This window comes from Oncorhynchus clarkii, chromosome 4 (assembly GCF_045791955.1).
Source record: "Oncorhynchus clarkii lewisi isolate Uvic-CL-2024 chromosome 4, UVic_Ocla_1.0, whole genome shotgun sequence".
Classification (NCBI taxonomy): domain Eukaryota; kingdom Metazoa; phylum Chordata; class Actinopteri; order Salmoniformes; family Salmonidae; genus Oncorhynchus; species Oncorhynchus clarkii.
Genome location: NC_092150.1, coordinates 18,129,232 through 18,144,793, shown reverse-complemented (window position 1 = coordinate 18,144,793; position 15,562 = coordinate 18,129,232). Strand labels below are relative to the sequence as shown.

General features: G+C 41.4%; 1 protein-coding gene across 1 annotated transcript; it reads right to left on the bottom strand.

Moving 5' to 3' along the window:
- Positions 1–13,229: 13,229 nt before the first annotated feature.
- Positions 13,230–15,303, bottom strand: LOC139407601 (forkhead box protein D4-like). The gene is made up of 2 exons (XM_071151427.1): positions 14,680–15,303; positions 13,230–13,726 (listed from the first exon to the last, which is right to left on the bottom strand). The coding sequence occupies exons 1-2, from the start codon at positions 15,112–15,114 to the stop codon at positions 13,346–13,348; spliced, it is 816 nt and encodes a 271-aa protein (XP_071007528.1). The 5' UTR covers positions 15,115–15,303; the 3' UTR covers positions 13,230–13,345.
- Between the last annotated feature and the right edge of the window lie 259 nt (positions 15,304–15,562).

Below are 15,562 nucleotides of genomic sequence, written 5' to 3'. Positions count from 1 at the left end.
CAACACTGGAGGAGCGGATAGAGGAGGCATCACACATCAACATTTTATAAAGGGGGCACTAATGGTAAATTTATTTTGTGTGGAAAAAATAGCATATTTTTACCATACATATGGATAACGTTGTGGGGGCATATAGGCTACCTCCTCAGTTTCAGTAGCTATACTAGCTGTGGTGGACAGGACCAGTGAGTAACCCAGGTCCACAGGAGCCATTGGTAAGGCACTGGTACAGTTGAAGTCTGAAGTTTACATACACTTAGGTTGGAGTCATTAAAACTCATTTTTCAACCACTCCACAAATGTCTTGTTAACAAACTATAGTTTTGGCAAGTCGGTTAGGACATCTCCTTTGTGCATGACACAAGTCATTTTTTCAACAATTGTTAGCAGACAGATTATTTCACTTATAACTTACTTTATCACAATTCCAGTGGGTCAGAAGTTTATATACACTAAGTTGACTGTGCCTTTAAATGGTTTGGAAAATTCCAGAAAATGATGTCATGGCTTTAGAAGCTTCTGATAGGCTAATTGACATCATTTGAGTCAATTGGAGGTGTACCTGTGGATGCATTGGCCTTCAAACTCAGTGCCTCTTTGCTTGACATCATGGGAAAATCATAAGAAATCAGCCAAGACCCTAGAAAAAAAAATGTAGACCTCCTCAAGTCTGGTTCATCCTTGGGAGCAATTTCCAAATGCCTGAAGGTACCACGTTCATCTTTACAAACAATAGTTCGCAAGTATAAACACCATGGGACCACACAGCCGTCATACCGCTCAGGAAGGAGATGCGTTCTGTCTCCTAGAGATGAACATACTTTGGTGTGAAAAGTGCAGATCAATCCCAGAACAACAGCAAAGGAACTTGTGAAGATGCTGGAGGAAACCGGTACAAAAGTATCTATATCCACAGTAAAACGAGTCCTATGTCGACATAACCTCAAAAGGACGCTTAGCAAGGAAGAAGCCACTGCTCCAAAACCGCCATAAAAAAAGCCAGACTACGGTTTGCAACTGCACATGGGGAAAAATATTGTACTTTTTGGAGAAACGTCCTCTGGTCTGATGAAACAAAAATAGAACTGTCTGGCCATAATGACCATCATTATGTTTGGAGGAAAAAGGGGGAGGCCTAAAAGCCGAAGAACACCATCCCAACCGTGAAGCACGGGGGTGGCAGCATCATGTTGTGGAGGTGCTTTGCTGCAGGAGGGACTGGTGCACTTCACAAAATAGATGGCATATTGAGGAAGGAAAATTATGTGGATATATTGAAGCAACATCTCAAGACATCAGTCAGGAAGTTGAAGCTTGGTCGCAAATGGGTCTTCCAAATGGAAAATGACCCCAAGCATACTTCCGAAGTTGTGGCAAAATGGCTTCAAACAGCAAAGTCAAGGTATTGGAGTGGCCATCACCAAGCCCTGACCTCAATCCTATAGGAAATATGAGGGCAGAACAGAAAAAGCATGTGTCAGCAAAGAGACCTACAAACCTGACTCAGTTACACCAGCTCTGTCAGGAGGAATGGGCCAAAATTCACCAAACTTATTATGGGAAGCTTGTGGAAAGCTACCCGAAACGTTTGTCCCAAGTTAAACTATTTAAAGGCAATGCTACCAAATACTAATTGAGTGTATGTAAACTTCTGACCCACTGGGAATGTGATAAAAGAAATATAAGCTGAAATAAATCATTATCTTTACTATTATTCTGACATTTCACATTATTAAAATAAAGTGGTGATCCTAATTTACCTAAAACAGGGAATTTTTACGAGGATTAAAAGTCAGGAATTGTGAAAAACTGAGTTTAAATGTATTTGGCTCAGGTGTATGTTAACTTCCGTCTTCAACTGTAAGTGGTTAGAGCCCTGGTCTATAAGTAAGTATCCCTGAGAGAGAAAGGCCCCATACCTCAGTACAAATATAGCTGTAAATAATGTATTGAATGAAAACTTAAGGTCCAGAGGGAACAACAGATGGGCTCTTATTCTTTTTGTTGCCTATTTATACAGTGCAGGTTCAGACTGATGGGTTTCCAGCTCCATTCTCTATTGTAATTTCAGCAGCCTACATATCATTTTACATGTGGATATGGATTTGGCTAGTCTTGTTTTTCCATTTCATCCTCAAGTTTGCATACAATACACCTGTGCACCCACTTGTTTCTCTGTCCTCTCATGGTTGGGTTGCGTGTGTGTGTTATCTAGGCCAGTAGCCGAGGCAGATACATGGTCCTAGGTGTGTGTGTTATCTAGGCCGGTAGCCCAGGCGGATACATGGTCCTAGGTGTGTGTTATCTAGGCCGGTAGCCCAGGCGGATACATGGTCCTAGGTGTGTGTGTTATCTAGGCCAGTAGCCGAGGCAGATACATGATTTTAGGTGTGTGTTATCTAGGCCGGTAGCCCAGGCGGATACATGGTCCTAGGTGTGTGTGTTATCTAGGCCGGTAGCCCAGGCGGATACATGGTTTTAGGTGTGTGTTATCTAGACCGGTAGCCCAGGCGGATACATGGTCCTAGGTGTGTGTGTTATCTAAGCCGGTAGCCCAGGCGGATACATGGTCCTAGGTGTGTGTGCTCTGTTAATGCGCAGAGCCGGGATCCATTGATCTCTGTGCAGGATGTCAAACATTTTAGCGCGGATCTTGTCCTTGTTATTGCCCTACACAAGCAGGCTGTTAATGCATTAAAAATCGTTTCTCCCTATCTTTCCAAACCCATTTCGGAGCCCTGCCCGGAGCAACAGAAGAATATACCTCCATTGTATCATATACCACTCCTGACCCCCCTTCCTCCACCAACTGTTTCTCCCTGTCCTTCCATCCTCTTTGTCTCAATCAATCTTTACGACACCCGGTTGCATCTCTCTAATGTTTCCGGACTTGACTGTATCCCCGTTCAAAAATTCTTAATTAAGCCCATTCTATCTGTTTACAGTTGGGCAAATTCCAATCTGACAGGGCTAATAAAATAACATTTGAGAGGGGAGGCCAAGAAAAGCATAAAGGGACCATTCTCTATGACCCTTACCTCCTTCATCTACCACTCCATCTCTACCACTCTTTATCTCCATATTTTCTACCTCACAGCTCACGCGAAGAGGGGAGTGATGAATTGATACCCGTCATTCAGGCCCTTGTGTTGATTTCATTTCTAGCCAGCTTTCATCTCTGGCTATTGAGATTCATTGAAGTACCTTCAGTGCTACTGCTGTGAGTCATATGCCTATCTTTGTACATTAGCATTCTCTTGATCTAGTTATTGACATATGCAATATCTAGACTTCAGGAATGTTTTTGTTTATATTTCGTATCTCTATTTCCGTCCAATGTATGTTTTAAAGTGGACAGCTGCAGGAGCAGTGGGTGAGGTGGGGAGGGAGAGGGGACCTCTCCGGCTGTTTAGGGAGACCTAGGGGGGGAATAAGGTTTGACGGCCTAATATCCGCTCAGAGCAGAGTCCACCACACGTGTCTGAGGTCAGCGGTCATGACAGGAACAAATAAGGGGTGGTTGGAAGCAACCTGAAAAGAAAGCAATACACCCCAAATGACATGACAGATGTTCAAAGGGAGCGTTAATTAAGGGAAATATAAGAGGGCCCAGGTTCACACAAATTAGGCACATTTATTGACCAAATTATTGATTTGGTACAAATTTGGGGTTAACAGCCTTGCTTATTTTAAATTATAACCAACAAAAACTTAAATAAGTAAAATGATTTTTAAGCTCTTTAAAGTGTATTATTTTCTTCAGTATGTGTGTCCGCGGAAAAGAGAAGGAATGAGAGTGTGTCTTGTATGATACTTTGTATGTTGCTCGACACAGTCTGACAGGAGCAAAGCCCCACAGTATTGTATTTCACACTCCACCAGACATATACCTCACATTGGATGTGTGAGAAATCCATTGTGGTCTTTGAGGACCTATCACAGAGCCTCTGTGAACACATCCTCACCTCCTGTATGTCAGCCACACACACAGGCTACCCACTGCAGTGTGATGTGTTCGCCCCTCCCTCAGGAGGGGATTGTGAGTGTGTGAAGTGAAAGAGAGAGAGAGGCTCTGAGTTTGTGTCATATGATCAGTGTGTGTGTGTGTGTGTGTGTGTGTGTGTGTGTGTGTGTGTGTGTGTGTGTGTGTGTGTGTGTGTGTGTGTGTGTGTGTGTGTGTGTGTGTGTGTGTGTGTGTGTGTGTGTGTGTGTGTGTGTGTGTGTGTGTATGATTGGCTGTCTTTAGTGCAGTTAATCAAAGGAGAGGCCTGGAGAGTGTCAGGCAGCTCAGTTGAAGAGTCCTCAAGCTCTCTCGCTGTGTGTTGACACCTCTTAACCCCAGTCTATCATCTCTCACACCGACACGGCCTCTCCATTGACACTTGCCACCGCCGTACAGCATACAGCCCTCTCCAAAGGCTGAGTCCACTACAGGGGTTGTTAGCATAAAGACAGTGTTCAGAACAGTAAAGCATGTGCATGGTATGAACTGTACGTATCAGAACCCCCTGGGATATTACAATGAAGAAGAAGAACAATTTATCAAAGAAAAATAAAATGGAAAATGATTTGTTCTGTAAAAATATGGATTATAGAAGATGAAAATGTATATAAGTATAATGACTTTCAGCTCCCATGACCATTCGCTGCATGCCTGTCACCTTCACTCTTATTTTTCATTCATTGTGCAAATGGATTGATATGAATGGATAGATAGATGGATGGATGACAAAAAGATGGATTGACGGGTCAGTGATGGAGCGAAAAGTAGCATACATTTTTAAGACCCCAGAAACAATGCAAATTTGTTTATTCAAATAAGTTCTTCTCCTGTACAGCTGACCAACGGAAGTGAGAGAGGGGTGTCAGTACTGTCACTGGCCTGTGTAAGTGGGGTCAGGGGGTGGAATCAGAAGAGGGTCAGTGGAAGAAGGTAAAAAGTCCCAGAGCAGTGGGTTCTTAAAATTCCCTTTAGCCTCCTTCAGGGATGGTATGTAATAGCTTGGGACAGGTTTGCAGGGTGAGGGGGTGCTAGCTAGGAGATTGTATATGAACTATGCAGGATGTATATTTATTACCCTTTTTCATTAGGATTCAAAGTGAGGGCATAAAGGTCAAGAGGGTCAGGGTTCAAATTGATGTTGTTTTTTGGGAAGTATTAATATTATTATGTTTTACATAAAGAGGATGTCTTTAGGTAGCATAGTTTAACTTGAACCTTCCAGACATGTTAGGGTCATTGAATGTCATCAAATTAGGTCTTAATAAATGTTCACATGTTCTCATCAACAGCCTTGTGTCATGAACAATGATATCCCCCTTTTACACCACAAACTCCATCACTCCCTCTACGTAATCATTGATCACTCCACAGACCCAGTCTCTCTCTCCCTCGGCTATCTTTCTCCTGACACCTCTAACCTCCCTCCATCCTCTAGCCTCACTGTAAAATGTGTCCTTATTCCCTGCTTCAGGACACTAACCATGTGCAGTCCCTATTATCAGTCCAGAGCTGTTAAATTAATAAATTGATATTGACGAGCTATCAGCCAGGGGATAAATTATTTGGGAGCGGAAGGCTAGGGTCACATGACCCACGATTCTGCAATTATTCCCTGCGAGTAGGCCAGTGGTGCATTTCCCCTCCCCCTTCCATACACTCACACTTTGGCCTATAAACATCAACACATAGCCTACAGTGGGTTACATGGGGCTGTGGGGAATACCGATGATCATTATTGCTGTCATAAACGTAATTTCGTCATACAGGGGTTAAAGCTGAATATTGTGCATTACTCGTAGCCTACCGATAACTCATAAAATACATAGAATGTCCATCCGTGTGTATATGGGCAATATATGTATGAGGATGTATAGAATCAAATGCAATGTGTAGACTATTGAGCGCACATATGTTGCCTTAAGTGTAGAATACCTACAAAAACAAAAATGCTAAAATATGGAATGTTATGCACTAATGTTTCCAATATAAATGCAAATGGGAGGTGAAATCTGGGAGAAAGGTGAGGACTGCAGATGAGGGGGCAGTGAGGTGGCAGGTAGCCTAGCGGTTAAAGCGTGGGGCCAGTAACTGAAAGGTTGCTGGATCGAATCCCAGAGCTCACAAGGTAAAAATCTGTTGTTCCGCTGCTGAACAAGGCAGTTTTCCTGTAGGCTGTCATTGTAAATAAGAATTTGTTCTTAACTGACTTGCCTAGTTAAATTAAAAAATAGAGTGAGCATCAGAGTGCCAATCATGGAAGTGCTCTCATAGCCCTCTGGCCACCACTGACCTCTTGACCCTGGCCATGGCCTAAAGGTTAAGGGTCAGCAGGGTTCACTGCTGGCTGGGCGAGAACCATCCCCATAGAAACCGTGGTCCCCAGGGAGGGAGAAAGGGAAAGGGCACTGGACTCTAACATCTACCATCTCCCCCTGACCAGAAGCTGTATCACATCGTTCTTGCTTTTAGAGATTTCAGCTTCCCCTATTAGTACACATTGGACTAGCATACGGTGGTATTGCTTAGCCCTACAGTAAAAGGAGAGGGAAAGGGGGATACCTAGTCAGTTGTACTCCTGGATGAGGTGCAGGGGGGTTGCCTTAATCGACATCCACATCTTAGGAAAGGTACCATAAGGCATCTAGTAAGGGAACATTATAATGATCAGGTTAATATGATATTTCCAATATAATGAGAAATCTGAAACTCACCAGGAGAGAAAGAGCTGATCTCTTGAGATTCTCGTCTGACAATTTTTTAAAATTAGTGTCTTGTTCTGTGAAGTATTGCTTTCCTATCTTAATCTGTTGCTTGTATTTTGTACCCAGAAAGTGACATGCAAGTCTACATATTGCATGTGTAGAATTTCCATAAAGTGTGACGAATTGGAGCCCAACTGAAATATTTGTTTCAAATGGTCAAAACAATGTCGAGGATTTATTGACATCTTGCGCCATCTAGTGGTTATATGCCATATCGCTCTTTACGCAGCGCGGCACCGCTGGTCCTTTCTCCTCTCCGCTCTCATCACCGCTCCCCCTGCAAAAGAAAATCACTCCGTCTGCCTCCGTCTCCCGGGAGCGCCGGTCGATGCCTCGTCCTACCATATGTCTGAGCCCAGCTGCCAATCAACAGGTCAACGCGACCCCGGGGACAGAGAGGGGGTTGTGGGGAGAGATCAAACAGTGTACCTCAGGGATGACAGATGCAGATGAAAAGAAAGGCAATAAAACATTGCTTCAAAGATGGCAACGGTGCATTGGGAGGCAAATGATTGTTAACAGTAATGTGTAGAATAGCGCCTCGCATTCATGATAATCGATTGACTATTATGGGGCCTTTGATGCTCAGGCAGCTGAGGCTATTGTTCCTGTGACACAACTGTACACGACGGAGATAACGGTTCAGGTGCAGCATAATGCGAAATATTATCTATTCATATGCTTTACAATACCTTGTTTCGACCTTCTTCAAAACTTCAAGTTCATGCAAGTCTATCTGCCATGGGTCCGTGTACCTTTCCTCATTTTGATTTCCCGAGTCATAACTAAGAGTGGATAAACTGAAAATGTCTCGTTTCTCGTTTCTGATAACCAATAATAAAAAATATGTTCTGATTTATTGTGTCATGATTTGACATGGAATAACAAAAAACAAATAACAACAAAATGTATATATTTTCTGTCTCTCCGTTTTTCATTTGGTTCATACATGGAAGCAGTGGCAACCCATCATTCAGGGCAGGTGGGGCTGTTTTGAGCGCCATATCTTTAGCAGCACAAAAAACACCAAAAAAACGAAAACATAAATAAAATATACACTACCATTCGAATGTTTTGGGTCACTTAGAAATGTCCTTGTTTTTGAAAGAAAAACTCGTTTTTCTTTCCGTTTCCAGCTACAGTAGTCATTTACAACATTAACAATGTCTACACTGTATTTCAGATCAATTTGATGTTATTTTAATGGACAAATTATATATTTTTGGGGCTTGCCTGTTATGCATGTTATTTTGGCATTAATATGTGTCACATATCAGTTTACATAAAATGTAAAAAATATATATAAATATCATTGAGTTAGTAAAGCTGCAAAAACACATGGTCTCTTTTTTGTTTTCTTGAGTGAGGCAGCTCCAAAATGCAGGTGTTTTAGCCTAGCTCAGTGTTTTCTGTGGTGCTGGGGCTAGCCAGCAAAAAATAGGAGCATTCTGCCGTGATTGGCTCAATATATTACAAGTGCCCTTCCAAGAAGGCTCAAAGTCATTGACGACAGATAAAATGACATCAAATCACGTTATATGTACAGTAGCTTTGATTGGACTGATCATGTCAACATCTTACTTTCAAAGTCTCAGCTAGCAGTCATCATCATGAATCAAGTCAACAATCTACTGGCAAACCTTTTTAATCCGTGTCATATGAAGAGAAATAATGAAGAGAAATTATAGATAAAACTGCCATTGGACATAAAGATTACACAACAAGTTGGAAATCGCAAATTCAACAATGAGTTGTTTGGAAGAAATCAGTGCCTAACTGCAAGAATTGCAAAGCAACCAGTAGCCTGCTATTCAATGGAGTTCCCACCAGAAATCCAGAGAATGCCAGAATTTGATTACAACGTTTGATGACAAAATTGTCCCACAAAAGACCGCCGTGCCACCTTCATGTTTAAGTGAGCACATCATAAGCCAAGTTGAGTCCAAAAATGTAGATATGTATACTATAGCTAAGAAAGTAATACTAAATGTATGTTGTGCAGTACGCTGTTAGTAGCCCATGTGCCTCACCCTAATAATTTGGTATATTTTCACCTCTTAATTTTGCCTAACATTACTGTTCTGACTCAGTGGTGGTGCACATGTAGCCTATAACCTGTTTTTGAGAAATGTCATCATCTAATATTGTAAGAGGTTTCAATGTCTGCTTATATGCCCCCTTTATTTATCTTACGGTTCTGACTTGGTGTACAGGGAAAATACTGTAAGAGCAGCCCATGTTCTGCATTCTGTCGCTGTACATTTCAAAAGTGCTAAACACATAGTTATATTGACTACGTCCGTCGTCGCTCACTCATTAATGTCTTAATCAAAATGACGGAATACCTCTTATCTGCTCATCGTATCAACACCATCGTATCCGCTCATCGCTCAACACCATAGTTTGTACATCTCAATTGTCAGTAGAAACCAGATTTGTTTAAGCAAGTCAGCCATATCAGCTAAGTTTTTTTAAAAAGGCAGTAAACAAGGCTGAATTAATTGTTTTGTTTTGCTGCCAGACAAGGCTCTGCTGATAGCGAGGTGTAGCCGTGACACAAACCAGTGTGCCTAGAACCTACTACCATACCCTGTTTAAAGGCACTTAGAAATGTGGTTTTGCCCATTCCCCCTCTGAATGGCACACATACACAATCCATGCCTCAATTGTCTCAAGGATTAAAAATAATCCTTCTTTAACCCCTTTATCAACACCGATTGAAGTGGATTTAACAAGTGACATCAATAAGGGATCATAGCTTTCACCTGGATTCACCTGGCCAGTCTATGTCATGGAAAGAGTAGGTGTCCTTAATGTTTTTTTACACAGTGTACATTCAGAGAAGTAGGCCAATTGTCATAACAATAGTCGTGTTTTGTACTGAATATAGCCTTGGTCTGCCTTTCAGTGAGTAGGAAGGGATGTTGGTGAAGTATACCAATGCCAATAAAAGGCTTATTTTAACTTACTGTATTACTTGATGTAACTAAAGTTCATGATGATCAGCTGAGATGCCATATTGTACTTTTCTCCTACGGGGACATTCAGGACTCTCACACACACAGACACACACACACACGCACACACAAGAACACACACGCATCAGCACTGACTATAGTTTAGTAAGGAGATTATTGTATACATAAGCATTATCAAAGTTATCTATGCAAAGTGCCAGATAGGTAACTATTTACAGTAATTGCAGTTCATTATTACTTAGTCAACAAACACCATCAGCCAACAGAAGATCGAGCTACCTTTCTGCCGGAAGTAGACTTGCCTAGTTAAATAAAGGGGACTAATTTACTTCCGTTAGCTACTACTAGCTAGCATGACTATAGCCAGTAACCAAGTAGAGCTAACTAGCCAGCCTGCTAGCTATTCTGTAGCCAGCTAGTGCAAGCTAGTGCAAGCCAACTTTGTTCAATTGTTTTTGAGTTTGTTCTGTTGGCATGCTAACATCATAATTAGTTATGTAACTTTGCTAGCATAAGTATTTTTATCTTTCTGTCACACTCACACAGTCTAATCCTTTCTTTCAGCTGCCAACCTAGGCTGTAATCCCTGTGAATATTCCATGAGGGGCGTGTACGTCCAGGTATGAAAAATAATTGAATATATTTTGATGTCGTTTGTTTTCTGTTATTCCATGTCCAGTTTTGACACAATAAATGAGAAAACAAGTAGATTTCAGAAACACATTTTTCACACCCTGTCTTGATAGAGAATAACAAAAAATACACAGACATATTCCGTTATGAATTTAGTTAACCTAGTTGTACATCCTAGGTCATTGAACTAAGTGAACCATTGGCTAAATTTGGGTGATTTAAGGATTGACTAATTCAAATAATCTAACACATTTGACATGTTTATTGAAATAATATTTTTTATATGTCAAGTGTTGGTGGTGCAGTTGTGCTTCTTGTCTTATCAAATGTCATTCACATAAAACCCCCAGCTTTATGTAATTTTCTTCTGTTTTACAGATGCTCTGTGGAATCAGACATCAGCCAATGTTTGGTCAACATTTGTCAATATTGTGTCTTGTGTTGAGCCATAATCAATCCAAGAGATACTACAACAGAGCTATCAAACTAGCTTTGGAATACTGTAATGTACTAATGTACTAGAACATGGCCATAAGTTTTCATCACAGCAGGACACATCTTCTTACCTCACTCTCAGATCTGTTAATCAGGCACAAGTCGTGGACAGTAATCCCCTGAACCCTTCAGCCTATCCTATTAGATTAAGAAATTAAAGCACCCAACCTGACAACCTCCCTCTGCAATGGCTCTACAGGCTGGGGCTAAAGTGTACCACACACTGACCGTGTCAGTCATCTTACTGTAAACACTTTTAACTTCTGACCACCATACATTGAATGGAGAATTAATTTGGAATATTGAGATATCAGGTTTCTTGACGATGGACAACTCACATATTCCTAAAATGCATGGCACACCTACAATGTCAGAGGCCGAAAGAATATAGCACATTGCTTGACTATTCCCCAAAAAATTTTAAACCTTCAATTGTGCTATTTTGGATTAGACATCATTACTAAAAGTTGAACAACTTGACAATATGTGTTGTATCACGTTAAAGTCATTCAAGGGGCTCTACATTGTCTGATAGTTTTCCCATTGTTCATAGATAATTTTACTGTGAACTTCAACCTTACACCTCACAACCACCAAATAGTTAACTGTGTGTGTGTGTGTGTGTGTGTGTGTGTGTGTGTGCGTGTGCGTGTGCGTGTGCGTGTGCGTGTGTGTGTGTGTGTGTGGGGTGCGTGTGCGTGTGCCTGTGCGTGTGTGTGCATGTGTGTGTGGTGGATGCAACCTGTTCAAAGCCTTGTTTCCTGCCAGCATGCGGCAAACATATGCAACAGAATTAAAGCCCTAAAGCTCACAAATTGATGAGGATTTAATGCAGAGTGCAATTCATGGGAATTAAACAAATTAGTGATCTAATTAGAGATTTGGTCAACAAAAATTAATTAGATGGATTTGTCATTGCTCTAATGAACATAGATGGAAATTGGGTATTGAGATGTTTGTCTCTTGTATTTTAGCCCTTTCCCATTAATAGATTCATTCTATTTTCTTTCTACAATGTAATCTAATCTACATGTCAGATGTATTGCTTTATCTGAAGAAAAAAAACTCATGTGAATTGCAATAAACAAGCAGCATAATTCATTAAAAAAAACAACTCAAGTATTGTGAATTTAAATGTCAACCTTTGGAAATCACATAGGAATTTCCTATTAATGGAATAACTGATAGCTGATGATTGACTTTTCTTTTTAATCTTGTTGTATTCTCCAGATATGTTTTTCTGACCATGCTGCTGCATATTTTAACACGTTTTGCCCTTTGGGAAAGAAATATGGTGCCAGTTCCCTATCCATTTTCAGATCTGTTTAAAGATCATTATTATTGTATACTGTATCATAACTCTTTCACATTTCCAGTTGAGTTTGATTGACTGTTGGGTTTGATTGACTGTTGGGTTTGATTGGACCTGTATACCTTCTACTTGTTGTTGCCTGTGATGACTTTGACAATGACCTTGTCCTCTTGGCCTATCCATGTCTACTCCTCCACCTGCACCTTGCCCTCTCCATGACATCCACTCCCCCTCCCCCTCCCCCTCTCATCTCCCTCCCTCCCTCCTTTCCTCACCTCCCTCCCCCTTCCCTCACCTCCCGCAGTGTCTCTTCACCACAGGAGCGGTTACAGATTACACTGTGTGATAAGCTTCCTATTTTTTTCGAAACTCCTTGGGATCTCTGGGATTATCCAGGTGCTTATCCCCGGAGTCAGCTTTGGGAAGCCTGCTTTAGTCTCTCTTACGGCACAAGATTTGGTAACCTGTCAGCTCTGACTAATTAGCATCTAAACCGCGCCGGGCTGCCGGAGTGGGCTCACTTTTAACACCCTGTATCTACACACAACCACACACAGACACAATTAGGAACACACAACCACATACAACCACACACGTGAATACACAGGCACACAAAAAGACACACAGACACATAAAGGTATTCACTCGCACACACGCATGCACGCACACACACATGCACATGCTCAGTTGATGAACTGTACTACCCGGAGTACCATATGTCTTCTCAGAACAGTCATCTGTATGGTCCATTATTCTGTACAGATTTGTTACTTTAAAGTTATTTATTTACTAGTTCAAAAAGTTATCATTCAGTTTAAGCCTTTTCTCATCTGACAGAAATCAATGACACTTTGCTGGTTGAGTTTTTTGTTTATTTATTTGAAATTGTGCAAGATATATAAAATATTGCAATATCTTCATTGGTATATTTACAATTCATTTTCTTCATATACAGAATTCATCAAATACAATATACATGTATACTATCACAGTACAAATCTGGTGTATTGCATTTCCAACAAAAATTGTGCAATATCGTACTTTGGTGCTTTGGTACTCTTATTTGTGCCAGCCAGCCACAGATTTCACAATCATACTCAATACATCTCTCTCAGCCACCTGTCATATAAAGAAAAGACCAACATCCAACATGCATCCAATTCTATGTGGTGCTATTGAACCGGAGCGTGGATGGGTGTTGTCTGGTCTGCAGGCTGGCCCAGCTCCAATAGATCCTGGCTGAGACGTAGGACAGAGGGTGGGCTGCGGAGAGAGGGTGGGCTGGGGGACAGCACCAGCACCACACCCCCCTGGGCCTATGGAGGGGGTAATAGGGTGTGTGCAGGGCGTAGGGGAGCTGTCCTGTTACTCGGCGGATCCTGCGGCGAGCCCGGCGGCGATGGTAGTTCCCATTGGAGAAGTCCTGGAAGTTAGTAGGGTGGATGGCCCAAAAATGGCCTTTACCATTGTCACTCCGACCAGCCTTCACAAAGCACTCGTTCAGGGACAGGTTGTGTCTGACGCTGTTCCTCCAGTTCTTATCCTGTAGGACAACAATAAAGTTCACATATGAGACATGAAGTATAAAGTTGAGTAGTGAATGAAGTGTTGTATGTGGCCCTGGAACAGAAAGTATCTTAATTTATTAGAAACTAATAATTGTTTTCCCTCACAGCTGAATCCCCAGTATATACATTGATACACTGTACCGAGAATATGGCAATTTGCTCTTGCTTTCATTTCATTGGTGCCAAGTTCATGTGAAGGGTCCATGGTGACCTTTGGTCAATGACGTTTCAGTTGGCTGCCAGACGAAACCATCATGTTCACTTTGTCAAACTCCCCCAATCATGAGGTAAACTTGCTGTTACACCTGTTAAAGACCTAGTTTTAGTTTTTAGCCTGTTGCGGCTATCAACAGGTTTACCTATAGCCTTGAGATGACTCAGTTAGACCTTCCATGCAACAACAGCATCAGCCGAGCCAGGGTCCTGCATGCAGCAATTATACTCATTACTGAGTCAGACCACTGTATTTCTACAGCTTACAATAGGAATATAGTGAACATTTAAAATTATAGATCAACTTTTTTCAAGCTCTTTATTTTCAGATGCTGCCTTATGACTAGAGTGGAGGAAGTGCGTAATGTCCCATAATAGTACTTTAAGTTTTGGAAACTTTCCACACACTAGTCATTGCTTGACCAAAGAACTTTGCAAAGGTCTACTGTTATTCAGTTAAATTGATAGGAATATCAGTAATTGGCTATTGGCTATACAGGGTTGGCAATGTCAATTCAATTCAGTCCATATATTAAATTAATTGAAATTGCATTTCAATCATTTAAGAAATCTGCTTTCTAAATAAATGGAACTCTTTTAAATTATTGAATAGGAATGTACTGTATCTCCTGAAATGAAATGAAACTGGCCCCAACCCTAATTCAGACAAATTCTCAACTTGAAATGAACCCTGAAATGAATCACTTGGACATACCTTGCTCTTGAAGTAGGGGTAGCTATCCATGATCCACTGGTAGATGTCACACAGCAACAGCTTCTTCTCCTCTGAAGCAAGTATGGCCATGGATATAAGGGAGATGTAGGACTGGGAAGGCTTGTCCTGTGGGCTGTCTATAGTGGTTTCCTCTTCATCTTTCCCCCCTTTGATCTCCTCCTCCTCTTCATTCTCCTCCTCTGACCCCTCTTCTCCCTCTGGCCCCTTCTCAGGGCTCCCAGGTTTGATAATTTTCCTCACTGAGAGGATTTCTGGACTCTGGCCCTCCAGTAGGCTATGATGGGTCTGCTCCACTGCAGGAATATTTTGCTCTTCTCTCATACACTTACTGTCCTTGTTGTACAGCAGGTAGTCTATGGTGAAGCGTATTCCCAAGCGCTCCCGGTCATTGTTGCAGCTGCTTCTGTCCTCCATGGTTCTTCTTAGACTTTTAAGGCAGTTACTAATACTTTTGATGTAGATGATCTATAACCACCACAAAAGGCAATCCTCAGATTCTTTCACAGGTGTTTTTGTTTCTTAATTTCAAGATGCTGGTCTAGGACACTGCTGTGTTCTCCATCAGGTAGGATGCCTCTCTTCAATGTCCTTTGGGCTAAGTAAGTTAAGTCTCTGGTCACAAGATCAAGTTAGGACAATTAAAAGGGATCCTCCCAACGTACTCTAATTGTTTGGTGACTCAAACTCAATGTGATGCCAAATGCCTTGAATAAGTTTAGAAAAATCTAATTTGTTAGACCAAATAGATTGGTTAGAGTAAAAAACAGTATATTTTAACAATCTATGCAGTGCTCAACTGTATCTTGTGTACACTAGATCAGAATGGATCACAGTTGTGAAGGTACCACTATTTAAATGTCCG

What these genes read in the sequence shown, in the direction of transcription:
- LOC139407601 (XM_071151427.1), bottom strand. Translation starts at nt 15,114, where the DNA reads ATGGAGGACAGAAGCAGCTGCAACAATGACCGGGAGCGCTTGGGAATA. An exon ending in ACCCCTACTTCAAGAGCAAG is followed by an intron (nt 13,727 to 14,679) that starts GTATGTCCAAGT and finishes GTTGTCCTACAG; the next exon opens with GATAAGAACTGGAGGAACAG.